This window comes from Ascaphus truei, chromosome 2, assembly GCF_040206685.1.
Source record: "Ascaphus truei isolate aAscTru1 chromosome 2, aAscTru1.hap1, whole genome shotgun sequence".
NCBI classification, from domain to species: domain Eukaryota; kingdom Metazoa; phylum Chordata; class Amphibia; order Anura; family Ascaphidae; genus Ascaphus; species Ascaphus truei.
Genome location: NC_134484.1, coordinates 400,564,462 through 400,591,505, shown reverse-complemented (window position 1 = coordinate 400,591,505; position 27,044 = coordinate 400,564,462). Strand labels below are relative to the sequence as shown.

Sequence of the window (27,044 nt, the reverse complement as noted above, 5' to 3'; positions counted from 1 at the left end):
GTCGCACAATCATTATTTGGACAAGTTAGAGCCACAAGCTGTATAAGGAACATACAAGACAAGGACAGGAAACTTTAGAACAGATCAATCTAGAGATAATTTAAATATGACTTACCTTATAAAAGATATGTATTTACATAGCACAGGTTTTAAACAGCAGAGTACATATTAAATGCAGGAATTCATTAAACCCATATGGGGTTCAACGTGAGGCCTAAACTCACCATTGTTCTTCTCAGCAGGATTTATTCTGCTGATAATATGGCTGTTGGCCCGTTTAGTCTTCCAGTAAATTGATTCATTTTTGCCATCAGCACAGCTTAGAAAAATAGCTTTACAGAATAAAACAAAATAACGTCAGATTAATGAAGAGATATTGCAGATCAAATGTTTCAAGCCCTAAATTAAGTGGAAGCCACAGATGTTGCATAGTTTATTCGCCTGCACTTCCTAAGCAATCAGAAAACAAAATAATATAAGAAACGCAAAAGTGAGTAATCAAACTATGAGAGAGACCCCGACAAGCTCCACAAGTCTCAGACTTCATCACTGTTTCCGTAATTGGGGAATACTGGGCACTTTTCTTCATGTCTGTTGGGAGTGTTCTTTATTAAAAAAAACTCTATGGATAGAAGTGTTTAAACTTATTAGCTGTCTACTTCAAACAACAATTCATCCCAGCCCAGCCCTAGCCGTACTTAATAAACGTCCTCCTAATAACAAACTTATGACCCATATTCTTTCAGCAACTAGATGTTGCGTTGCCTTTAATTGGAAACAACCAGCCCCAGTAATGAATGCAATTGAGAATAGAATCAACCAAACGATGGTATTTGAAAGAATGACTGCATTTCTTAATGAATCTAACAGTAAATTTGATAGGGTATGTGATCCTTGGCTCTCAGTGGACTTCGCTCTTAATCATAGTAGAGAATTGCTAGCTCTTTAGGTACGGGACTCTGTAGAGGACAAGTTTCCTGGAGATTCTAAATTGGTATCTTCATATACACGGTAAAATTATCGGTAATGTTTTGCTTTAAGTAGATTATACTGATGGACCAATGTCTGTTATATTTACGCTTGTAATATTTTCTCTAAGCACTTTACCATATGTTTTTATTTTTGTGTAATCCCTATTTTAATGTACGGTATATTGTTTAAATTGTAATTTATCCCTATTATTTTCACTCCCATCCCACCCCTTTTTTGAGAGTTGGGGAGAGAGGGAAGAGAGGGAGGGAGAGAGAGGGAAAGAGAGGAGAGAGAGGAGAGAGAGGGAGAGAGAGGAGAGAGAGAGAAAAAAGAAGAGATCATTTTCACTCCCATCCCACCCCTCTTTTGGAGAGTGGGTGAGAGAGACGGGGTAGGAAGAGAGGGAGGAGAGAGGAGGGAGAGAGAGGAGGGAGAGAGAGAGCGGGAGAGAGAGAACTGAAGAGCAAGGGTGTAGGAGGGAGGGGGGAGAGAGACAGGGAGGGAGCGAAAGAGAGTGAAGGGGAGGAAGAGATAGAGAGAGAGGAGAAAAAAGAAATCTCTTAAAGTAAGTAAAAAATAAAATGCAAACAAATCTGCAATCAGTGCTGCTTTAATGCAACAATCCCCTCCAGCAGCCCATTTGAGTTTAACTTATATAATGTTAGTAGTTTCCCCCTGAGCATGTCCTGCTCTTTTTCTCATTTATTTTTAATGCTTTTTTTAGTGTAAAAAATAATTGTTTTCCTAATTTGTAGCTTCTGGGGTTATCATGGTAACCTCAGACTACATTGGGCATCTAGAGAAACATCCATTTTAACCTCCAGAACACGTGGGGACAGATCCACGAAGGCCTGTTAAGTGGCTTAACGTGACATTAACTGAAGTTAACGTGACATTATGCCTTAATGTGTATCTTCAAATGCCAATAATGTAACGTTAAGTCCTGTTTTTGGACTGAAATAGCATTGTGTTAACTATAATAGCGCCTATCCACATAGGCCTGTTAATGTTAATGCAGGGATTTAACTTGAGAGTGCACACTTGAGATACCAGGTCAATATGGTAACTTTAATCATTTGAATACAATTTGCATGTCCATATTAGCAGACTCAGGCTCACTTTGATGGCTAATAAAAAACTGCAACGTCATGTTTCTATTTGTTTTGTGTCGCACACTGACCCAAAAGAACTTGAATATCTCGGGAACTGGGTGGTCCCCAGGAGTTCGTGGGACCAAAAATCAGTTCTGAGGAACTCCCAAGTTCAGGTAGAAATACCACTGCTCATTTTATTTTCACACCCAGAGTACCAATACTTTTTATTTACAAACGTACAAACCCAGTTTCTTTTATGAGGTACCCACGGCCCCCAGACAGTTGTTTCAGGCTCGATGGAGGATGTGGCCAACTTCTATCTGATGACCTTCCCCTCCTTGCTGACAGAACAGACCTCACCTCTACTCCACGCTTGCAATTTCCTGCACTCCATGCTCAAGTATGGTGGCATTGCCAACAACTCTGCAGGGGCCCAGGTCAAAGCAGAGTCCTGGGCCCTGGAAAACCTTTCGGCAGGTCTACAGCCACAGTACCACTTTGACCACTGCCTATGACCCAATCAACACAGTCTAGGATATGTCATAGCGATGTTACTGCTTGTTTCCTCACTCCCCAGGATGACATGGCGACAGCTTCTTTTATTTCCCCCAAAGTACCTAGATATATTGGAGAGAGAAATGTCCTGAACTGTGAACCGGATGGTAGAACTGGGGTGGTCCTTTTCACTTCAGGCAAGTGAATGAACGAAACAAGAAAAAAAGGAGCGCTCCCCAGTGTATGGAACCCAAAGTGAATAGTGCAAAAAGTGAGAACAAAATTGAATAATACTGCTGCTACAACCTTACAGGACTGTGCCTGGCGCAGCTATATTCCAGTGCAAGGTGAGACAAAATAACATCTTTGTGACGGAATCTGCCTTTAGATAGATAGGGGGTTCCTGACTAAAGTCTCCCGGCTGGAAAACTGAAGCAAAGTCTGTGCAAAAGAATTGCACCAGATTTATCAAAGAAAACACTCCCAAAGCACAGATATATAGTACTTTGTTTTGTTCTTACAGTATATACGTTAACTCAAAATCCTTACTTCTTATAGAGGAAATAGCAACCATCTTGTTCTATCTCAAAAAAACTAGGTACCGGGTGATCTCACTTTAGTGGGACAGTATAATAAGAGATTGGAGTTACCGCGAGGGATCTACAAAGTTTTCTTAACATGTGGCAAGAGCTGAAAATAAAGTCATGGAATTGCATCTGTGTGGTGAAATTCAATTAGTTGATGTCAAGTATTTCACTCAACAGAAAATGGTCCAAAAATCCTACCTAGGGTACCTTGTGCCGCCGCCGCCGATCAGCATTTGTGAAGCTGTTTTTAATGTACTGACTTCTGCGTTTGTGTGTCGGGCGTCAGATAAAGCCCCTAGCAACATTAAGGTATTTACATCATGAAAAAAGGTTATGTCTACAGTGTTACTCTGCCGTAGCAATAAATAAAAACAAGTATGTAGGTGTGAACGCTATAACTGCCTCGAAGTAAATCACCCCCTTTGTGCTTAGGGAAAGTAGTAACTAAAAGGCAGCAAAATTCATGAAAGATTAATTTTCTGCTTTGCCTTCCGCTACATCCATTGGCGGATTTCCCTTTAGTCCAGGACCACGGGTGGCAAAATTTTGGGGCAGCAAATTTTCATTTTTTTCTCTTTATTTCCCCATATACATGTAACCATGCCATCTGTGGCTACTAGTTTGCTTCCCTCCTGGCAGTAAGACCTGGTACAAGCAGGCCTTGCCAGTAGTTGATATGGGGTTTTCACCCTCCGAGGAGCTGCACTTGAGTGACAGCGGGAGGCGGTGACATCAGGCCTGGGCCAAGCATGGAAAAACAGGCACACGGTCTTAATCATCAAGGAGGTTTAATGTGCCATATAGACTAATGTTTCGGCAGTCTAGTGCTGCCTTTCTCAAGGTGTAGGCTACCCATGACCAAGCATGGGACAGACCTGGTTTCCTCCTCCTGGCAGTACTTAAGGGCAGTACCGCCCCAAATTCGGGAGTGCCTTTCCCCACTTGAGGAAGGCAGGTCACACATTGGAGAAGCTGAGTATTGGGCCTTCTCCAGTCCTCTTCACTCCTGGCGAGAGTGAGCGTGGACCATACCTCTGCCTCTGCTAGGGAGGCAGGGAAGAGCTAGGATGCCTGCGGGTGCCCTTGGCCTGTAGTGACAGTCCAGGGACCATCCTTCAGTGGTAGCTGAGAAGTACTGCATCGAGCAGAAGCATGCCCTGTTACTGTGCTGTACAGAAGAGATAATAAACCGTTCCTGTTGTTATACCTCCTGCCTGGTGCGTGACCTTACTGGGGGGGAGGTAATAGTTCTACCGTGGGAGATCACCTTCAGTTCCTGGAGCCTACGGCCGATGGAGGCGCTGCACTGTTAAAGATATATGTAGGGTATGAACCCCAGAAGCATAGTCCTGTGTCCCCACTACCACCGGCGGACGACTCAACCCTCCTGTTACCAGCAGGTATCATGCACCACATGACAAGTAATGGCCAAATCTCCCACCGGGTGGGGGAAACACTGTTACATACAGATGCACTGATCTCTTCCCCACTGATTGCCAGGGGAGTGTGTAGGGCCTCTGTAAAGGTCTCTTAGCTTCTCCTTCACGCCACTCTCCTCCTGAGCCACCCTACTGAAAATGCAGTAAAGTCAATGTAGACTTAGCAGACACTGGAATGAAACGGTCCTAGAAATTTGGTTTAACTGACCAAGACTGCCAAGTGCTCTGTCTACAGGGGGTACCCATTCAATAGAAGCAGAACTTCACTGCAATCATTCACATTTCGCAAACACAAGAATGTTTCTTGTAGAACCAAGAAAATCAACAATACTTATATATACTAGCTGATATACCCGGCGTTGTCCGAGCGTTGAAGGGCAGGGGGCATGGAGTGGAAGGGGGGGGCAAAGGGCAGGGAGGGGTGGTGCAAAGGGCAGGGAGGGCAAAGGGCAGGGAGGGGGGGGCAAAGGGCAGGGAGGGGGGCAAAGGGTAGGGGGGGCAAAGGGCAGGGAGGGGGGGGGCAAAGGGCAGGGAGGGGGGGGGCAAAGGGCAGGGAGGGGGGGACTCAATCCTCCCCACACACACACACAATCCCCCCCACACACACACACACACAATCCCCCCCCACACACACACACAATCCCCCCCCACACAATCCCCCCCACACACAATCACACAATCTCCACACTCAATCCCCCCCCCACACACACACACAATCCCCCCCCACACACACACTTCCCACACACACACACACTTAATCCCCCCCACCCCCCCACACACACATACACACACTCAATCCCCCCCACCCCCCACACACACTCAATCACTCCCCCCCCACCACCACCACCAACACCACCAACACACACCACACATACACACTTAATCAGTCCACAATTTCACCTGGGGGGGCGACATGCTCCGATCCCCCAACCCCCCATGCTGCTGAAAACGGGAAGCAGACAGGAAGAGAAGGAGGGCTTGTCTGTGTGCAGAGAGAAGCCCCGCCCCCTCTGCAAGACACAGACATAGAAGCAGCAGCACTGATCTTCTGGCCCCGCCCCCTCTGCAAGACACAGACATAGAAGCAGCACGGAGCTTCTGGCCCCGCCCCCTCTGCAAGACACAGACATAGAAGCAGCAGCACGGATCTTCTGGCCCCGCCCCCTCTGCAAGACTCAGACATAGAAGCAGCAGCACGGATCTTCTGGCCCCGCCCCCTCTGCAAGACTCAGACATAGAAGCAGCAGCACGGATCTTCTGGCCCCGCCCCCTCTGCAAGACACAGACATAGAAGCAGCAGCACGGAGCTTCTGGCCCCGCCCCCTCTGCAAGACACAGACATAGAAGCAGCAGCACGGAGCTTCTGGCCCCGCCCCCTCTGCAAGACTCAGACATAGAAGCAGCAGCACGGAGCTTCTGGCCACGCCCCCTCTGCAAGACACAGACATAGAAGCAGCAGCACGGAGCTTCTGGCCCCGCCCCCTCTGCAAGACACAGACATAGAAGCAGCAGCACGGAGCTTCTGGCCCCGCCCCCTCTGCAAGACACAGACATAGAAGCAGCAGCACGGAGCGCCCGTGCACAGCTCTGGCCGCCCCCAGGTTTCCCTGCAAGCTGCTCGCGCCCCCCTACATAATCGTGCGCCCCCCAAGGGGGCGCGCCCCAAGCTAATGTATGTAACACCGCCCCCTACCTAGTGTGTGTGTGTGTGTGTGTGTGTGTGTGTGTGTGTGTGTGTGTGTGTGTGTGTGTGTGTGTGTGTGTGTGTGTGTGTGTGTGTGTGTGTGTGTGTGTGTGTGTGTGTGTGTGTGTGGCCCGTCACTCCGCCTCAGGCCAATGAGAGGTGTGCGGGGGCGGGCGGACCAAGGGACCAATGAGATTTCCCCTAGGGACACCGGACATCTAGACAGGCATACAGTGCTTTCACTAATATAGTATAAGATATACATATACAGGTTTTTTTTTAATAAAGAGCTCTGTGTGTTATTTTTCGTGAAACTCAGAAGAATTTACAATTTGTTGCATAACTTTTTATTACAGACAAAGAATGTTCAGTCCGCCGCTCTTGCTTCCTATGAATGCAGAAAAGTAATTTCTCTCCTTCCTCTTGCAGCTCCTGTGATTCGAAGTGTCTCCCCCCACTCCAAAGATGGACCCCGACAGAAGACTCTGTCGGCAGAACCAGGCAACCAAGAAAAAAGCACAGGTGCGCACCAAGGTAAGGGTATGATAGTATAATATAACAACAATAATGTAAAAACTTACATATGAATAAAACTTAATTCATGTCCCGGTCTGAACGATATCCTCATCCTATAGGCCTCGGCCATGCTCCCTGCTGGTGTGCTGAGGCGCGCTGAGGCCCCTGGCCTTGCGGTTGCTTACCGCATGCGCTGTCAGCGGGCGTCAGGGGGCGGGCCGGGGGCGGTCGCGTCACTGGCCGGGGGTGGGCCAGTGACGTCATGGAGCTGGTTCGCCCTCATTGGGCGAACCGCTCACGTGACCGGCCTGTCGCGCCGGCAAGTGGGGGAATTTTAAATTCCCCTAAGACCTGCGCTTCCGCAAGCGCGCGGAAGCGCAGGTGAGCCCCTACTAAAGCCGCTCTAAGTGCTGAGCGGGAGCGCGCGGGAGCAAGCGCTAAACATGGCCAAGGCCTTAGGCTCCACCATATATCAGGCAAGGGGGCAATATCCAATTCCTTTCAGGTAACAGTCCCGCACGCTGGGGCTGTCTCCGTGGCACTCACTGCAGTATCACCTCCGCGTGTCGGCGTGGTGTGTAGCGCGAGTGCCCATTCGTGGAGAAGAAGCCCCCTATAGCCGTCCGTAGATGCCAGTTCGTTTGAGGGATCGCGACCGGAATGAATACACTTGAGTGTATGCCAGAGTGACCTCGAAAGCTTTGAAGATATATCTAAGCTGGAATGGAAAATTGATCACTAGAACCCTCAGCTAGTGTTTCTATAGCACGGCGGCTCATGGCACTCTTTGCTTTAAAAAGTCATTTCCTGTGCTAGAATAATATTAAAGGGATCCCTTTTCAGTTTTACTCAATAAAGATCAAAGAAAACACCAATGACCAATCATACTGCACATAATGCACTTTCAGTTAAGAACGATATAAAAGACAATCAAGCACCAATTTCTGTCAAGCACTTTTCCTTGTAGCATGCCTGCCAGACACTGTGCTAGGAGAGACAGATGAGACATATTGGGTTTGAACAACTACATAGATAATGCAAAGGTAAACCCAAACACAGACCTGTCAACTCTTCCTGTATTTGTTGAACATAAGAAGTAAGTACAATAGAGAGGCAATCCAAGCAATACCTACGTGCGTTTTTAAAATCAGTTCTGTAGTATTAGATAATACTTACTACATTTTAAATGTCTTTATTATTCACCTCTTAATGCAATTTTTCATGAGTTTTAATATACCGATCATCCTTTCATTTCTAAAGCAGGTTTTAGCCCACATCCCCAGCAGTGCAAGATCTTTGCAACACTTTCCTGTTTAGGATCATTTGTTCCCAATATTCCCAGCAGTTTGAGCTGCAAACTATAACAATAGATAATGTTATCTTAGTAATTTAAGAATACATTGTAGCTGCTGAGTTACACTGACTTGATTGATTGAATCTGAAAGGTGGCCATTTGGTGAACCGTGGGAAGCAGGATCTTTGCTCATCGATCACAGGAGAACGAATCGATTGGCAGCTTAGGTAATTCATTTTCAATAAAGGTCATCAAATGCTCCATACTATTAAAACAACATTTTAAAAAAAAATGGAAGTGACACTTCGACTGCCTATTCAATACAGCCGTGTAATGTGACCAGGAGCACCTTCAGGCTCATAATAATGGTAATGGAAAAATCTGCACTTCACGGTTTTGGGAATAGAAGTAGCTATTTATTGGCTCTCAATCTGACAGGCAGCTTCCGATTTCCCAGACTCCTTAAAATAGGATTTTTATTTAAGGAGCATTAAATGTGATAGAGATTAACAGAAAATTATACAGAAATATATTACGTGTTTCATGTTATAGTCCTACGTGAAATTACATAAAGAGTATACGTTTCTTAGAGCCAGTGACCAAGGGTGTGTAATCGGGCGCTCCTTAATTAGTTATATATGCAAAGTGCTAGTGCATCAATAATATACATAGAATGTATAGTGAATAAATAAAAAAACTCTATAAAGTGACCAATAATATATAAAGTGAACCAAGTGAACAATTAATAAATGTTAATAAATAAATACCACCACCCAATGTGAATAGTGTATTAATTGTAAAGCAGCTCAAACACAACCCTTTATAGACTGTTCTGGAGTCTATGTCTTGATTGTATTCTTTCACAGCAAGAGGAGCGCAGGACGTTCACAGCGTATACGCTGTGAACGTCCTGGTTTCTTAGAGCCGCCATGTTTGATTTCAGTTACATGGAGCAGGAATTAGCCGGTAGAGGTGGGCGAATCTGGCCGAATCCTTTTTCCCGGATTTTTTCACATTTTCAACCCAAGATCCATTTCGAGGTGTGAAATCTGGAAAATGGATATGTTTGGTTTTAATCCGCACAGATTAATAAAAAACCGCCATTGGATACAACCCGTGGACAGATTTGTAGAGTCCAATACACGGATTCAACAAAATCCGTCCATGGGTTGCGAAATCCACGGAGGGTATTGGTAATAATAATTAAATCTGCGAATCGCCATTTTTGAGATTGATCCACGGAAATCCGCGGACCAAAGGAACCGGCTGATCCGCTGCGCATCCAAATCCGCCCCAAAAAATGTGTCCATCTCTATTAGCAGTGAGCAGCATCATACACCCACTCGTTTCAGAATCCTTTTCTGAGAAGGATCCAGGTTGTCACCAGTGATATGGAGTATACAATGCTTAGGTTATACTTTCTATTGTTAATTATATTGCAGCAACAAAATTGCAGTCAATGACCGATAACTGGAGGCAATGACACGCAACTGAAGTGACCTTAAACCAATCCTTTCTTGTTTTCCTGGTTCCAGCGCATGCCATTATATTCTTAACCCACTTCAAACCTCCCGTAACTCTTTAGGGGCTAAAGAGACAAAATCCTGGAAAACGGTGTAAAAATCCCAGGGTACCTTGTGCCGCCGCCGAACAGCATTTGTAATTGCTTTTAATGTACTGACTTCTGCGTTTGTGTGTCGGGCGTCAGATAAAGCCCCTAGCAACATAAAGGTATTTACATCATGAAAAAGGGTCATGTGTACAGTGTTACTCTGCCGTAGCAATAAATAAAATAAAAACCCATAGTAAATTGTTACATAATTAAAGCTCATATCTATTATTAGCCCATTAGTTTGGACTGCCACCTCGGAGATGACAGTAGTGGCTCATTATTCTCCAATGCATTAGCTTAGCCACAAACATTCATAGCAACAATTGGGGGTATGATTGCATTTATTAGCTTACCCATAAATTAGAGACAGGAGCAGTGCTTATGTTATTTAACAAAGACGCATGCCTCAGCATGTAGGTGTGAACGCTAAAACTGCCTCTAAGTAAATCACCCCCTTTGTGCTTAGGGACAGTAGGCAGTAACTAAAAGGCCACAAAATTCATGATAGATTCAGTTTCTGCTTTGCCTTCCGCTACATCCATTGGTGGATTTCCAATTAGGCCAGGACCACGGGGGGGCCAAATTTTGGGAGCAACACATTTTCATTTTTTTCCCCATATACAGAGGCCCCACTCTCTTCCCCACTAATAGCCTAATTTACCTTCTCCTTCACGCCACTCTCCTCCTTCTCACATCACACGGTGACGCGTTGCCATGACAACGTGACGTCACACGGTGCTGCGTTGTTATGGAAAACGGACATTGCCGTGTCATTTCACGCAACGATGCTGCAGAAGGAGGAGGGCAGCGCTGGAGGAGGAGGCGGTCCGGGGCGGTAAAAGGGTAAGTGCCTATGGGCGGCAACACTTTAATTCTGCCACTGGCAGCAGTCCTCAACTTACACTTCATTACAGACAACCAGAGTCCTTCTCCAAAGCTAGAAGATTCTTGTACTGCCTAAAGATTCATAATCCCAATAAATATATGCATTGTAAAGAATATTTTGAAGAATATTTTGAAACCTATAGCTAGCAGAAAAACACGGGGCAAAGTAAGAACTCCAGTTGAAAGATTTCTTATTTGAAGGTCTGAAAATGATTTCTTAGACACATACGGTAGATCAATGTCACTTCAATAATAGGAGCTTGTTTGGTGTCCAGTATGTTTTACAATTCTTGTTCAGCTAGTCTTGGCTGTTTGGAGGGTGGCAACCTCCTACCTAATTGAAGCTCACCCCCTCCCACATTTAAATGGCTAAGGGCTCACTCCATAGCATCTTCCACTCAGGGGAATAGGCTTGCTTGCAGTATGGTTGTGACAACTCTAATACAGAGTGCTTTTCCTGGTAATGTACAGGTTAATAAAAGCTTCAATCAGACTTAGAACTTTGCAACTAATATTGACAGATTTACTATAAATCATTCTACCTGTTATTACACAGGTTATTAAGAATTTATATTAGCGTTAGGGACCCCTGAAATGTGGTCTGCCGTGCCGTTGGCTCAGGGGCTTACACTGGCGACACACTTTATTCGAGCTCGGCTAGTCCCACGAATTCGGGTATACCCGGGTGTATTGAGGTTTGTGACTGTTTTCTGCCCGAGTGCATTGAGGTATTTTCCAGGCAGGGATTGAAGCATTTTATTCCTGCTGGCTGCAATACTGCACAGTATATATATATATACTGCATTACAATTCATGAATTTATGCCATCTGGTAGACACGCGAAGCATTGCAGCCTATTAAATCCTAATCATTATCATTTAACAGATCAGCCGCCCATCAGCCAGGCATGAACCCAGGCTGGGAAGGCAAACGCAACGGGGCTTGTCAGAGGTGAGGAGCGGCGCATTCCAGGTATCTGCCAGGTACATGCCGGGTATTTGCTCGAATAAAGTGTGTCGGTGCAGTACAACAATTTTGGCCAAAAATGTCAAACTAAAAGACCATTTTACTTAATAGATATTCATACATATATATTTAGGCACTGTACCGTGTATGAGTAAAACTGAGCTCTGTCTGTGTTTTATGTTCTGTCTCTGGTTTTAGACACATACGGTAGGTCAATGTCACTTCAGGTCTGGCAGATTTAAATGATGCAAGGAATAAGTAAAACAGTGGCTGTTGTATTATTGTGTGCAATTACTTCTCTAGGTGCTGATAATTCAATGCCCAAATTGTTCACTGGGGAAGCAGATCAATGTTGATACAAATGCACCGTGATACATCGAGACAAAGGGATTGAAGGTGAAATTGCTTCTTTTAGTTAATTTAGTATCGTAATCAGTGGCGGATTTCCCATTAGGCCCGATAGTCTCGGGCCTAGGGTGGCAAAATTTGGGAGCGACAAAAAATGTCCGCCCCCATATACAGATGCCGCACTCTCGGGCCTATCATGCCTGATGGGAAGGCACTTACATGTGGCGACCGCCCCCTTGTTTCTGCCCTCCTCCTTCCAAACCGCAGCATCAAATGACGTCCTGACGTCACGTTACCATGGTAAAGAGACGCTGTGCGACGTCACGTTGGTGATGTTCGCGGCATCATTTGACGCTGTAATTCGGGAGATAGGGAGCGGCAGCAAGGAGGCGGCCACCACTTGTAAGTGCCTAGGGGCGGCGGATCTTGAAATCTGCTGCTGATCGTAATGCTGTGTAATTCAATATGCTCCGAAGTGGTCAAGTGGAATTTGGAGAAACTGAGGTTGACATTGGTGGTGGTGATAGTGGCCCTTTCGATGAACTTAGAGAGGAGCATCTTGGAAAAGGTAAGGCAGAGTATAAAGCAGTGGCGGGCCCCTGGGCAAAACAAAATTCAGGGCCCTATTAAAATTAATACGGACTGTCATTTTTTTTCTCCCTCTCCCATCATCTCCCTGATCCTCTCTATCATCATCCCTCCTCATCATCTCTCCCCCCATCATCAGCTCTCCCCCTCATCCTCACAATCACTATCATCATCATCAGCTCCCCCCATCAACAGCTCTCCCCAAGTTCTCCCTCCCCCCTCAGATCTCTCTCTCCCCCTCAGCTCTCTCTCTCCCCCTCAGTTCTCTCTCTCAGCTCCCCCTCATCTCTCCCCCATCCTCTCCCTGATCCTCTCTCTCATCATCTCTCCCCGTCATCAGCTCTCCCCCTCATCATCGTCACCATCACTATCATCATCATCAGCTCCCCCCATCAACATCTCCCCCCCAGCCCTCTCCCCTTCAGCTCTCTCCCCCTCAGCTCTCTCAGCACTCTCTCCCCCTAGCTCTCCCTCCCCTCAGCACTCTCCCCCAGCTCTCCCTCTCTGCTCCTCAGCTCCCTCTCTCCTCCACAGCTCTCTCTCTCTCCTCCACTCTCCCTTGCCACCTCAGCTCTCTCCCCTGCCCTCTCTCTCAGCTCGTTCTCCCCAGCTTTCCGTCCCCTCAGCTCTCTCTCCTCCCTCAGCTCTCTCTCTCCCCCTCAGCTCTCTCTCTCTCCTCCTCAGCTCTCTCTCTCTCCTCCTCAGCTCTCTCCCCTCCCCCTCAGCTCTCTTTCTCCCCCATAGCTCTCTTTCTACCCTCAGCTCTCTCTCTCCTCCTCAGCTCTCTCTCTCCTCCTCAGCTCTCTCCCCTCCCCCTCAGCTCTCTTTCTCCCCCTCAGCTCTCACTCCCCCTCAGCTCTCTCTCTCTCTCTCCCCCCCCCCCAACCCCCCCTCAGCTCTTTCTCCCATGCCTAACTTTGGCGGAAAGAGATGATCAGAGGAGCAGCTGGCAGAGGAGCTGACACCGGAAGTAAGAGACTTCTGGGTCAGACTGCTAGAGAGCGCTCCTCCCCTGCCTTGCTGATTCCTCTACGACTTACTTTTTCTGTAACACTGGAGGCCTGCCGCCGCATACCATCTCCCCCCACCTGTCTCTATGGGGGGGGGGGAGATCGGGCCCCGGCCCATAGCTACGCCCCTGGTATAAAAATGTATGGAACCCTTGGAGATAGCATGGATACCCACAAAAGATAAGAGGCCAGAATAAATAAAAACTGCTAGTGTTTAAAGTGCACACTAAAGTAATGAAATTGGTCAAACAAAATGGAATGTGTAAAATGTGCAAAATGTGCAGAGCTACACTAAAAAGCTATGGTAGCTAGGAAAGGTCAGGGAAGCAGGGTGGGAGGGGGTGGCAACCGGAGTACAAGACAAACTAAACTAGCTAAACTAAAGTTATCTGCAAGGCCTGCAGTGCTACATGCGAAAGCAATGGTAGCCAGGGGACGACAAAAGAACAGGGGCCAAGAAGTGCAATGGGAATAACAAGACAAAAACAAAAAGGTATCTTTAAGATCTGCTTGTGAGGGCTTCAAACATGGATTCCTCCTGACGTCGCTGCCTCTAAAATCATGGCAGAGATTTAAGGTTGTCCCTTCGCTTCTACCAAGATGGCCGTCAACAGGAAGTGACCTCACTCCACCACACTGAAGCAACCTTGGCCATCTTGCTTCCTATCAATTCCTGCCCTTACTTCCAAAACAGGAAGTCAGCCTTGGGTTGAGATGGAAAGTGTTCATAACTGTCATCTCCTTTTATTACTGTCATTCCCACTCAATCCTTGCCTGTGCAAGGTTCTCTATACCTTGTTCCTGTCAGAATCCCTGTGTGCTGCTTTGTCTGCCTTTGGACTCCTCTGCCTGTTTCCAGCCATGACTCTGTGACTGCGACCATTCTGCCTCTCTTCTGCCCTGACCCTGGAACTATTTTGCTTCACTCCTGCAACGACCGTGGAACTGTGACTGCAACTCAGCCGTTGCACCCTGCCCTGACCCCGGAACCGGACACCATGATTCTTACTCATTCAGATCCCAGGTACGGATCGGTCTATACTCCTCACCTCTGACTAGCTGGTCTGTCTCCTGGACAGTAACAAGCGATGTACGCAAATGTAACATTGTAGAAATAGAAGCCAGGTAAAGGTAAATAGGGAGAGACAAAGCACAAGGGACCCGAGTATAACCAGGATACTACTCTGTGTACAAAAAGTTGACAAGCAACTAAAGGCAGGCTGGGTGGGGTTTATATACCTCAAGCCAAGATGGCCGTTGGCCTCATGGAAGATTCCAGTTCCTACCGGCCCTGAGTCTGAACTTGACTCCTCTGTGCACCTCTACAGGTCTACGGGAAGTACTGTGGGATAGAATCTTGACACAGGGGAGTGCAAACTTGCCTCTGGTTGACGTCATGGTGTGAGCCCCCATGCTTGCCCTCCATGAATTTAAGATGACTCATCCCCTAGCTCACAGGCATCACAAGGGCTGTGGCCTACCCAGAGGAGCATACAACATTGTGTGGGTATACTTCCAGTAGCCCAGCCATGCCTCAGTATTCTTCTCTGAGGTGGTTCACTGCATGCTATGTCATGCACTAGTGCCTAGGGGTAAGAGTGGAGAATGCAGTGGGGCGAGTGGTCTCCTGCACCATTTGCAGAAAAAGCACTGTGACATTTTGGAGCCTCCTTCTCTTCTCCCCCCACTCGTGCTATTATTCAGAACTCTATTTTGAATTAGCTACGTTACTAAATCAGATAATCAGAGATTACGCCGACTGGCAAAACACATCTGACTTTACCAGAAGTTACCTGCACACAGGTTGTAGGGGGTGGGGACATCACCCTATCTCTAGGGCTCTCCTAAAATGTTGTACAGATCTACTTGTTATACAGTAACAAATGGAGACTTCGCTCTACCTGGATAACTTGTTAATGATGTTACAGTATAATCTTTGAATGATTACATTTAAGTGGGTGCTTCCTAGAGATTCATAATGATATACAATACTTGAAAATTAGAGACAGAGAAAGTTATCCCTTTGAAGTTGGAGCACTTCTTTAAAGGTAAAAAATAAGAATACAAGACTCTTCCAATGCCCTCTAATTATAATGAGCACACTTTAAATCATTTTATGAGGATCTATTGGAGGCATGTCTGGTGCCAGCAGCCACGGTAATCCCAGCTCCATTAGCGTATAATAAAGCTACTGCAGTTAAAAAGCTCGTATTGGATCTGGGGATTGAGCTGGCGGTCCGCCGCAAGGCGAGCTACGCCTGTCCTAACCCACCTCTCGGCGCCACCTTGATGTCCTTGGCTGAGTGTCCCGGGCATTTAACTTTTCAATGTAGAGTGTTCAAAGCTGGCCAGTGACCTGAATATTTCAGCTAGGAATAATGGAACAGGACTCCAGTTCTATATTGTTGGTGTGACGGGAGGGGGTAACCAGGCTATACAATAAAGGTCAAGCCCGTTTGGTTACCCCTGCTCCGTGTATAAGGGTCCAAGAGAGTTAGCTCTTGGCCCTGTAACAATGTACCATTCCAATGTACTGTATGTAATAACAGCATTTTTTGTGTTTTTCCCTATCCGGGCATGCGATCAAGCAGGGAATGCTAGGTATGAGTTTCAAGGAGGGTTTTGTGGAGGAACCATTGACAGAATGTGCCAAGGAGGTTGGGGTCCGGAGTTGTCGGTTCCCCTATAAAACTATCCGGTAATCATGCCCGATTCTCGGATACATGTAGGCACATTATCCCGGCAATACCTCCCCATGAAAAACGCAAGCGCGACTCACTAGGGTACCCTGCTTCAGCATAGCCCAGAAAGGAGAATGAGACACAGGGATAAACATGTATTCATGTAGCTGAGGGAATCCCTAGTTAAGGGGGGTACCCCAGCTGATGCCAATTTGACCAGTACAGGGTTTGTGGGTGCCTCAACCATATATAAGGTTAAGGGGGGACTCTGAGAGTCCAAACTGAGTCCAAGGAAAAGCGTGTGGGGAATAAGGCAGATAGAAATAAAACGACATATTTTTTTCCTTTTCTGTTCCCTGTCCCCCAAGACTCAGAAGTGTATTAAAAGATACATTACATTAAAGGTAATATGCATTTTACATTCAGAACCGATGTCCAAACAGGCTGCCCGAGCTAACCCATAGGCGCTGGTAAGTCTGCTGGACATCGGAGTTCAAAGCAATCAGAGGATGCCCAGAGGTGTGAATAACATTTGGTCAGCGTGGGAAAGGGGGAGCACCAGGTCCGAAGAACAATGTCAGTCCTCCGGGATGCCACTTGTTCTGCCAGACCTGGTGGAGCCTGCCCAGCGAGTGGCATTGAGATAGCCACGGAGAGAGGTGGCAGGCTTGCGCATGTCTCTTGGCTATTTCGGATTTCCCGCTGACCCGGCTTGAATCTGATTGGCTGCTTGGGAAAGTTCCCACGCGTTGATTGGCTGTTCAGTTTTGTGAATTAAACTGAAAATAATATAAGAACCTGTGAGTCAATCAGATTTGGAATCTCTGGTAGTAAGAGCGCGGACAGGCTTTTCAAAGTTACTTCTGTGTGAATAGCAGAGCAACCGGCTTCGATTTCGAGCCTGAAAAGTCTGCCCACCAGAGTCTAAGTTCTCAGAAACGAACATAGCAGTTGCGGCTGGGATTTTATGCTGATTTGAGTTCCAGGAGATTTGGACTAACTCGCGGTCAGGAGGGTCAAAGTTCTCAGAGGAGAACATAGATTCTGGGCTAAGTCCCGGTCAGGGTAAAACTCTCCCATAGAGTTCCCTGCATTTAGGAAACTCTAGTTTTCGACCCTAGTCCTAAAGTAAGTGTGTCTTTTTGTCTGTATTTTGTGTTCCATTGTGTGTAAGCGAATTTATGCCAAATAAATTACAATTTATTTAATTTCCTTGTTTTGCTCAATGAATGATCCTGGTAAAAAGGTGTAAATAACCTGGTCTCTCATGACAGTTGGTTTTTGGAACTGAGACCATGATTAAGAGGGACGGCCTGCACCTAAGCCTTCCCCTACTATGTCTAAACATACCATTTAGATTGTAAGCTCTACAGTACGTTTTGGGTAACCATTTTTCCAATTGTGTGTTTGATGTAGTTATTGGGGCCTATTCCCTAAACTTCGATAAATTAATTGCATTATATAATGTGTTTGCATGTTCCTACCGAACACTATGAAATTTGTGTAAGAATGGTATTCACTAAAAAAAGAACAAATATTAGCTTTTGGTTAAAAAAAATGCCATACCGCACTAATGTGGCCATGACGAACAAGATAAAGACTAAAAATTTGTATTACTGTTTTTATTATTATAAATGTGCATTATTCATGATTATTTGTATTTTTCATTCTTCCATTATTATGCACCGACCCTAAAATTTCAACTGACAGAAGAACTACAGTACACTACTGCAGGGGTGAGCAAACTTTTTATGCCGAGCCCCCCTTTTCATCCATGAAATTTCTCGGGCCCCCCCTGCCTGATGTAATCAAAATCACATGACGTCAGTGCATGTGCAGTGCATGACGTCAGTGCGAACCAGCTTTGTAACGCCCCCGCCACGCGTCTACAAAAAAAGTATTTATAGCACAAATTACATAACTTAAAAATAAATATTATAATATTTGTCTAATAGCGTTCCCATTTCTGCTGTATTATTAATCTCTCTCTTCCCGCCACATTAGAACACCTCAGGACCTCTCTAACCTCTTCCAGTCTCTCCCTGTATTTCTCACTCCCCCTCCAGTCCCTCTCTATTCCTCCCCTCAGTGTCTCCCCCTCCCCCCCCACTCTCTTTCCCTCCCCCCAGTGTGTGTCTCTTTCTCCCTCCCCCCATTGTCTCTCACTCTCTCCCCTCTTCCAGTCTCACACTCCTCTTCCAGTCTCTCCAACTCCCTGTATTTCACACTCCCCCTCCAGTCCCTCTCTATCCCTCCCCTCAGTGTCTCCCCCCACTCTCTTTCCCTCCCCCTGTGTGTCTCTCTCTCTTTCTCCCTCCCCCTAGTGTCTCCCTCCCTCCATTGTCTCTCACTCTCCTTCCAGCCATTGCCTCTCCCACCCCCCAGTGTCTCTCTTGCACTCTCCAACCAGCTATTGTTTCTCCCTCCACCCGGTGTCTCTCTCACACTCTCCCTCCAGCCATTGTGTGTCTCTCTCCCTCCTGCCAGTGTCTCCCTCCCTCCCACCAATGTCTCTCTCATCCCCATCCCCATGTAGCTCTTTCACCCCCCCTCCCCATGTCACACTCACTCTCACCCCCCTCCCCATCTCACACTCTCACCCCCCTCATGTCACTCACACCCTCCCCATGCCTCAGTCTCACACTCACTCCCCCATGTCCCAGTCTCACACTCACTCCCCCATGTCCCAGTCTCACACTCACTCCCCCATGTCCCAGTCTCACTCTCCCACCCCCCCATGTCCCAGTCTCACTCCCCCCCCCATGTCCCAGTCTCACTCCCCCCCCCATGTCCCAGTCTCACTCCCCCCACATGTCCCAGTCCCCCCCCACATGTCCCAGTCCCCCCCCCATGTCCCAGTCTCACTCCCGCCCCATGTCCCAGTCTCACTCCCGCCCCATGTCCTAGTCTCACTCCCCCCCATGTCCCAGTCTCACTCCCCCCCCATGTCCCAGTCTCACTCCCCCCCCCATGTCCCAGTCTCACTCCCCCCCCATGTCCCAGTCTCACTCCCCACCATGTCCCAGTCTCACTCCCCCCCATGTCCCAGTCTCACTCCCCCCCCATGTCCCAGTCTCACTCCCCCCCCATGTCCCAGTCTCACTCCCCCCCCATGTCCCAGTCTCACTCTCCCCCATGTCCCAGTCTCACTCCCCCCCCATGTCCCTGTCTCACTCCCCCCCCATGTCCCAGTCTCACTCTCCCCATGTGCCAGTCTCACTCTCCCCCATGTGCCAGTCTCACTCCCCCCCCATGTGCCAGTCTCACTCCCCCCCCATGTGCCAGTCTCACTCCCCCCCCATGTGCCAGTCTCACCCCCCCCCATGTGCCAGTCTCACTCCCCCATGTCCCAGTCTCACTCCCCCCCATGTCCCAGTCTCACTCCCCCCCATGTCCCAGTCTCACTCCCCCCCATGTCCCAGTCTCACTCCCCCCCATGTCCCAGTCTCACCCCCCCATGTCCCAGTCTCACTCCCCCCATGTCCCAGTCTCACTCCCCCATGTCCCAGTCTCACTCACCCCATGTCCCAGTCTCACTCCCCCCCATGTCCCAGTCTCACTCCCCCCCCCATGTCCCTGTCTCACTCCCCCCCCCCATGTCCCAGTCTCACTCCCCCCATGTGCCAGTCTCACTCCCCCCCCCATGTGCCAGTCTTACTCCCCCATGTCCCAGTCTCACTCCCCCCCATGTCACAGTCTCACTCCCCCCCATGTCCCAGTCTCACCCCCCCATGTCCCAGTCTCACTCCCCCCATGTGCCAGTATCACTCCCCCATGTCCCAGTCTCACTCACCCCATGTCCCAGTCTCACTCCCCCCCATGTCCCAGTCTCACTCCCCCCCCCCATGTCCCTGTCTCACTCCCCCCCCATGTCCCAGTCTCACTCACCTCATGTCCCAGTCTCACTCCCCCCATGTGTCAGTCTCACTCACCCCCTCTCCCCATGTCGCTGATGCAGGAAGCAACGAGATGCTGCTGTGTACTGTAGCACAGCGCAGCACAGCGCCACCTAATGGCCAAAAGAAAAATTGCAGCTGCAGACGGCTTTTTTCCCTCTGCTCCTGGCAAAATCGCCGCTGCTTCCTGCGCCCCCCCTAAACAATCTTGCGCCCCCCCAGGGGGGCGCGCCCCCCAGTTTGCGCACCGCTGCACTACTGTACACTACTTGTACGTGTACAAAGAAGATAAACACTGAAAATGATTATTTTTATTTTTTATTCCTGATAAAATAAAATAAATATTTCATTACATTCACATTTTTTTTCTTTGAACTTTAAATTCACTGTGAATGTGTGTGTGGGGGGGATTCTTCAAGAAGGTTTACATTTTTATTCATTGGTTCCATTTTTATTCATTGGTTACATAATCAGATTAACATATTCAATTCGAGAAGGGTTTATCACAAGTGCGCATGCATTACCATAAACAAAGCCTCAAAGGTGTTGGGGGGGTGGGGGGATCATCATAATGGATTAGCATAAGGGATTAGCCAAGCATTTGAAAATGATTGTGAAGTTATACACGCATGCGCATTAATCATCAACTAGATCTTTCCCAAAGAGGATTACATGCAGGCGCAGAGATGTGACGCTCGGCAAGATTAAAAGCACAAAGCCAAGCTTTTGAAAATGAATGGTTTTCGAGAGGTGTCGATAAGAAGTTGAAATACCTTGTGTGTGTCTGCGGGGGGGGGGGGGGGGGGTAAAACTGGATTAAGGATTAGCAGTACTGAACTGTAGTTCAAAGACATATTTTCAACAGGTCATCATAATGTTTTGATCCCCAGACCCCCAAATCAATAAAAATTACATAAAGCATGTGAATGACCAGTGCAACATTAAAAATCTACAGTACCGATAGAATATCAGAATAACAAGAATTTTTATGCAGGCACAAATGTCTGGAAAAGAAACATAAAAAAAAAAATATATATTTTTTTTTCCAGACTTCAACTTACACATGATTGCACGCAGGCGCTGAAATATGACACTAGGCTCTGTACGTTATACACGCAGGAATGTGATGACAGGTTCGGGATGATTGAAGCCAGAAAGCCATCTGGCTTTGGGAGAGGTGTACTGAACTGTAGATAAGAAGTTGAAATAGTACTTTAGCCGTGTGTGCGGGGGCAAGAGGGAGAGCGCTGTATGCACCGAAATGTGATACTATAACACGCCTATGCGTTTCAACAATGTATGGTACACGCATAATACTGTATAAAAAGAGTATGAAAACAAGTAAAAGTACTGATTACAAAATAATACAGTACATACAGTACTGTATAGAAATGTGATAATTTTATATTCGAAGAAGACGCGACGCTATATTTTTGTAATACTGTATACTGTAAATCCTCCATTTTACAAATTCTGCACGCGCACACACAGACATAATGCATTAGACATGCATTAGACTTATTAGACTTTTACGACAACAGCTCGCGAACGCCCACCTGTGTTTTTAGACGGTATTGCAGTATAGCGGACAGCGCTAAAAATCCAAGCGCTAACATACCGGAAAGCGCTACGGAAAAAAAGAAAATATACCACATCTGGCCATGGTTAGCAGAGCGCCGTGGATCCGGACGCATTAGGATAAAGGCTGCCGCAGCTGTTTTTCAATCTTGGTAATGAGCTGGCAGTTTGCAATGAGGCGATACACCACCTGTGCCAGCAACTGTCCCGACTCCTAGGGGTCCAAACTGTTTACTTTTTAAAAAAATGACAGTGTTCAAAACAGGCTGGTCACCTGAATACTTCAGCTATTTCAGGGGTTTCATACCAAATTAAATAGTAGTCCGATCACTGGAGTAAATGTACCCCGCTCTGGACCCTTCTCATGCTAGGGCTCTGTGGACCAAGGAATAGGGACTCCTAGTTTCTCAGACCTCATATTACATGTGGTGTGGAAGAGTAATTGGCCCATTTAATATAAATTAAATAAGAACTGAGAGGGCAACAGGAGTAACTCAGGAGTCAGGAACAGGACTCGGGATGGAGTCAGGAAAAGCCAAGTGGTGTTTTAAAGTTGGAAAAGGAAAATACATTTTGAGATACATGTAGAAAAGAATAGAAACGTTGGGGAAAATAGTTGTTTATTTTATTTTATTATTATTTAATTGGCACGTGTGCAGCTGAGTGCCATTCAGAAAATTATAAGGGAAAACGCATTGCAAAAGTGTACAGGGTATAAGCAGGGGTACTTTAGAGACTAGCTAACAGGATTGCTGGGGACCCCAGAGTGGAGGAGACCAATAGGAGAACTGACCAAGGCAGAGCGTGCACACAACATTGGGGCTTAGTGGGATGGTGTCTGCAGATCTGGGACAGCAGCTAAACTGCTCTGAACATTTATACACATCCTATAAGACAGAGATGTGGATGGACATATAACTTATGGCAGGACTGTATTGGGAGTGTGTTGTTGGATTTTAGGAAGATATGGATTTTATACCGGTCCTGAATGCAGAGCACAATTAACCAACCCCACAGTGAGGAGACCCATTAAAGTCGAAACAGCTATCTGTGGGTGGGTTTTCTGGCTATGCATTGTAACCCTGGCTGTGCTTAAAGCTGTGACCATGCAGCAAGCTTAAGCCTATAGGGAACCATGTTAAAAATGGTTTTGAAGCAAAAGGTGACACTGTGTGTCCATTTGCATGTCATTTCCCAGAATCCCCTGCTGCAGTGGAAGTGCTGTGTGCTGGGTGATAATGGTGAAAGGCGAGGTTGCACACCTGCCTAAGACATGCAAATGAGCATAGAGGAATATTTGCTATATGCTTTGCTGTGGAGGGTTTTTTCACTTTTTTTACCCACCATAACTTAACTAAGTATACACACACACACACACACACACACACACACACACACACACACACACACACACACACACACACACACACACACACACACACACACACACACACACACACACACACACACACACACACCATTTCAACAATAGGTCTTCACAATCCAGGGTGATAATCAGTTATTATTCTATTCTACTGTATATGCATCTGATTTGGTTTGTATTCTATTATTATTGTATAATATACTATTCAACAGTTCACCAAATCAGTATGTAAGAATCTCCTATCTATTGTTTCTGATAATGAAAAAATTACTAAAATAAATCCAAACAAATGAACAGCTATTTGAAGTTGCTTCACCAATTCCATATTTGGCCAAAAATCTAAAATAAATATTGTGCATTGCCAGCGCCATTCTACACAAGGCATTCTGCCTCACTCTGGGAAGTGTCTTCACCAGTCTCTCTACCTCAAACCATTTACAGAGAGGGAAAATACTGCAGATTTATCTAACCTACTACAATATTTGGTAACTAGGGTTGCCAGGTGTGTTGTCCAAAAATACTGGACACAATGCTAAAATATGCGAGACCCCCCCCCCATACATATAAAAAATATACCCCCAAATACATAGAAAAAATACCCCCACACCCCCCAATACATATAACAATATCCCCACCTGCCCCCAATACATATAACAAGTACCCCCAACCCCCAATACATATATTAAAAAATACACCCCCATCCCCCAATACATATAAAAATATACACCCACCCCCATGACATATAAAAATATACCACAACCCCCCCCACGACATATAAAAATAAACCCCAACCACCCCACTACATATAAAAATATACCCCCACCCCCCAGTACATATAAAAATAGATATCTGTACCCCCAGGACATATAAAAAATATCCCAACAACCCAATATATATAAAAAAATACCTCAACCCCCCAATACACATAAAAAATACCCCCACCCCCCAATACATATAAAAAATACACCCCCAATACATATATTAAAATCAGACTTACCTTGGGGATGGTCTCAGGTCAGGCCTGGTGGTGGCGGGGGGCAGTGGCTGTGGGATGGGAGGTGGACCGGTGGCTTAGGGTGGGACGTAGCTGCGGGATGAGGGGTGGACCGGTGGCTTATGGTGGGATGGTGGCTGCGGGAGGGCGGTGGCTGAGAGAGGGGGGCTGTTGCTGCGGGGGGGGCGGTGAGCCATTGGCTGTGGGAGGGCCGGTAGCTGCGGGGAGGGGGGCATTGCTGCGTGGGGGACAGTGGCTGCGGGAGGGCCAGTGGCTGCGAGGGGAAGGAGTTTCTGCGGGAGGGCCGGTGGCTGCAGGGAGGGGGGGGGTTGCTGCGCGGGGGGCGGTGGCTGCAGGAGGGCCGGTGGCTGCGAGGGGGGGGTGTTTCTGCGGGAGGGCCGGTGGATGCGAGGGGGGGGCAGTGGCTACGGGAGGTCCGGTGGCTACGGGGGGTGGTTGGGGGGCACTCGGCGCTAGGTCACAGCACTTGCTGCCTGTCCCGGCTCTCCCCCGCTGCAGGCTTCTCCCTCACTGTGTGTCCCACGCCAAGGTGTCTGATGCTGACATCGCATGCGCCAGCGCGCCAGAAGGTTAGACTTCCGGCGCTGACGTCAGAGAGACCCGGCGCGCGCGTTAGCAGCAGACACCTCGTGGGACACTGAGAGAGAAGTCTGCAGCGGGGGAGAGCCGGGACCGGCAGGAAGTGCTGTCTCCTTCCGCCGGTTGCCCCACAGCCACCCTGCTTTTAGAGAGAGGTAATACCAGACACATACATGTCCGGTATTATATTTCATTTAATACCGGACGCAGGGGTAAAATACCGGGCTGTCCGGTTCAAAACCGGGCACCTAGTAATCCTATTGGTAATGCAAAATAAAAACACAATGGCCCATATTTATTAAGCAGTGTTCTGCCATGAAACACCGTTCGGAGGAGGTAGGAATATCTCTGACTCTTTGACTTGAATGGGCTGTACAGTGGGTTCCAGAACCTGAAGGTGCCTTGTGGCAGAATATTGCTTATCTTCTTGTTATGGGTCAATATTTCTAATATACAATATACATCAAAACGCGACTCATCCACACCAACTAGGGATATGTATCAAGTCAAAAGTAGTCAAGTCAATTCTGAGACAAAACAATTGCACCACATGTACAGTACCAAAGAGAAACAAATCTTTCAGATTTTGCCTCAATATTGCACCCTATTTGGCCTGGCTTTCATAAATAGGGACTAAAAAACAGATTAATTAAGGAAAACAATTCCAGTTGGAACTTACTGGGTTGTAAATCTCATGCAGTGTTGTTGCACCAGTTTTTGTCCTGGTTTTGTAGCCGGAAGACTTTTATAAATGACCCCCACCGCATGCACATACCAGTATCCTAACTAACATACATGTAAGGCCTTGTACCTGATACAGGGCAATCGCTCACACAAACATGTACTCATACATATTATCATGCATCTTGAAGTGCATCTATAAATGCAACATTTATACGCACACATTAATATACCAACATATCTATGTATATAAATCAAACCCATTTTTGCTCACAGAAAGACACACACGCCATTACACGTGTGCTCCATTACAGGAAGAAGAGAATAAATATGCACATGTGAATTCAATTCAGTGCATATGTCACAGATATCCTGTAGCAGAGCTCTGGCAGATACAGAGGTGCTCCCTGGGTCAGCGGGGTACCTGGCTGTGTCACACACACTGATGCACACAGCAGCCCGGGTACCTCGCTGTGTCACACACACTGATGCACACAGCAGCCCGGGTACCTCGCTGTGTCACACACACTGATGCACACAGTAGGCTCATGGTTTCCATTCCGCTAGCTGTGAGCTGGATGGGGCTCTGCCTGCAGCAGTGACTGAGGTTGTAGGCTGTGTATACATATGTGTGTGTTGCTGCTGTGCTGGGAGACGGGAGCTAGTGGGGGAAGGAGACACAAACCTGTGAGCAGCAGGGTGCTGAGAGCTGCAGGGCTCATCCCGGACACCGTGTCCATCACTGCCCGCTGCATTCCTGCTTTATCCACCCTATTATTCGGCTAGTGACAGGCAGCAGACCAGCAGCATCTCCTCCTCTTCCTCTCCCCTCCCTCTGTTTCCATCCCTCCTTCCTTCCACCTCCCTCAACATTTCTCCCTCCTTTTTCCTCTTTCCTTGTTACAACCACTGAAGATGGGACAAGGGTCAGTCTCTCTCTCTCTCCCTGGCCTTCTCCCTCTCTCTTCGCTCCCTGCCTCTCTCCTCTCTCATCTCTCCCTGCCTCTCTCCTCTCTCCCTGCCTCTCTCCTCTCTTCCTGCCTCTCTCCTCTCTCCTCTCTCCCTGCCTCTCTCCTCTCTCCCTCTCTCCCTGTCTCTCCCTCTCTGGAATGTCAGATCTCTTGGTGGAGGAATAAAAATGAGAAACAAAAGCAGTATTGTTTGTTTTATAAATTCAATGTTAATGCTACAAAGAGGAAGTTCGAACTAATTTCTGTATGCCCACAATCATTATCCCCCTTTACTCTCTGTGTGAGTTTGCAACTCACCAAAAGTTTTCGAGGTACTAATTGTGACACTCATTTAAGTAAATAAATGCAAATGTTTATTGTAAAGATGTAAATATAGATGAAAGAATAAAAAGAAAGTTCTGATTACATACAATGGTCTTAAAGCGTCTAAATGGGAACTCTAACAGTTATGTCTTTATGTCAACTGCTTAAATTAAATAGTTAGGGAAGAAACAGTGATCCTGAAATTCTCACAGTGGTCTGGAGCAGTGGTGCTCAACTCCGGTCCTCAAGACCCTGCCCCCCTCCCCTCCCTGGGCACATACAACACCCACGCCCCTCCTCTCCCCCCCCCCCCCCCCCCCAATCCCTCCTGCTTGTTCAGTAATGGCCTATTTGCAAATAGGTAAAATGTGGCAAATAGGGCTTTTGGACACTAAAAATAAAAACATTAAAGTACTCAAATTTTTAAAAAAAATTGCCATTAAAATGTAAATTAAAAACATTTGTA

At 47.0% G+C, this 27,044-nt stretch overlaps 1 protein-coding gene across 11 annotated transcripts in view; it reads right to left on the bottom strand.

Annotated features, from left to right (window-relative positions):
• SGCE (sarcoglycan epsilon) overlaps positions 1-26,293 on the bottom strand; it is a 92,317-nt gene extending 66,024 nt beyond the window's left edge. For 4 of the 11 annotated variants that reach the window (XM_075587317.1, XM_075587318.1, XM_075587310.1 and 1 more), the window contains exons 1-2: positions 25,990-26,290; positions 225-332 (exon numbers count right to left, since the gene is read on the bottom strand). Coding sequence is in view for 6 of the 11 variants with exons in the window: in XM_075587310.1 (XP_075443425.1) it covers positions 225-332; positions 25,990-26,059 (178 nt within the window). In the remaining 5 variants the exon portion in view is untranslated. Of the gene's footprint in view, positions 1-224; positions 333-5,487; positions 5,594-25,989 lie in introns of those variants that run through there. The other 7 variants (XM_075587322.1, XM_075587323.1, XM_075587314.1 and 4 more) reach the window with 5 other exon arrangements.
• Positions 26,294-27,044: the final 751 nt, after the last annotated feature.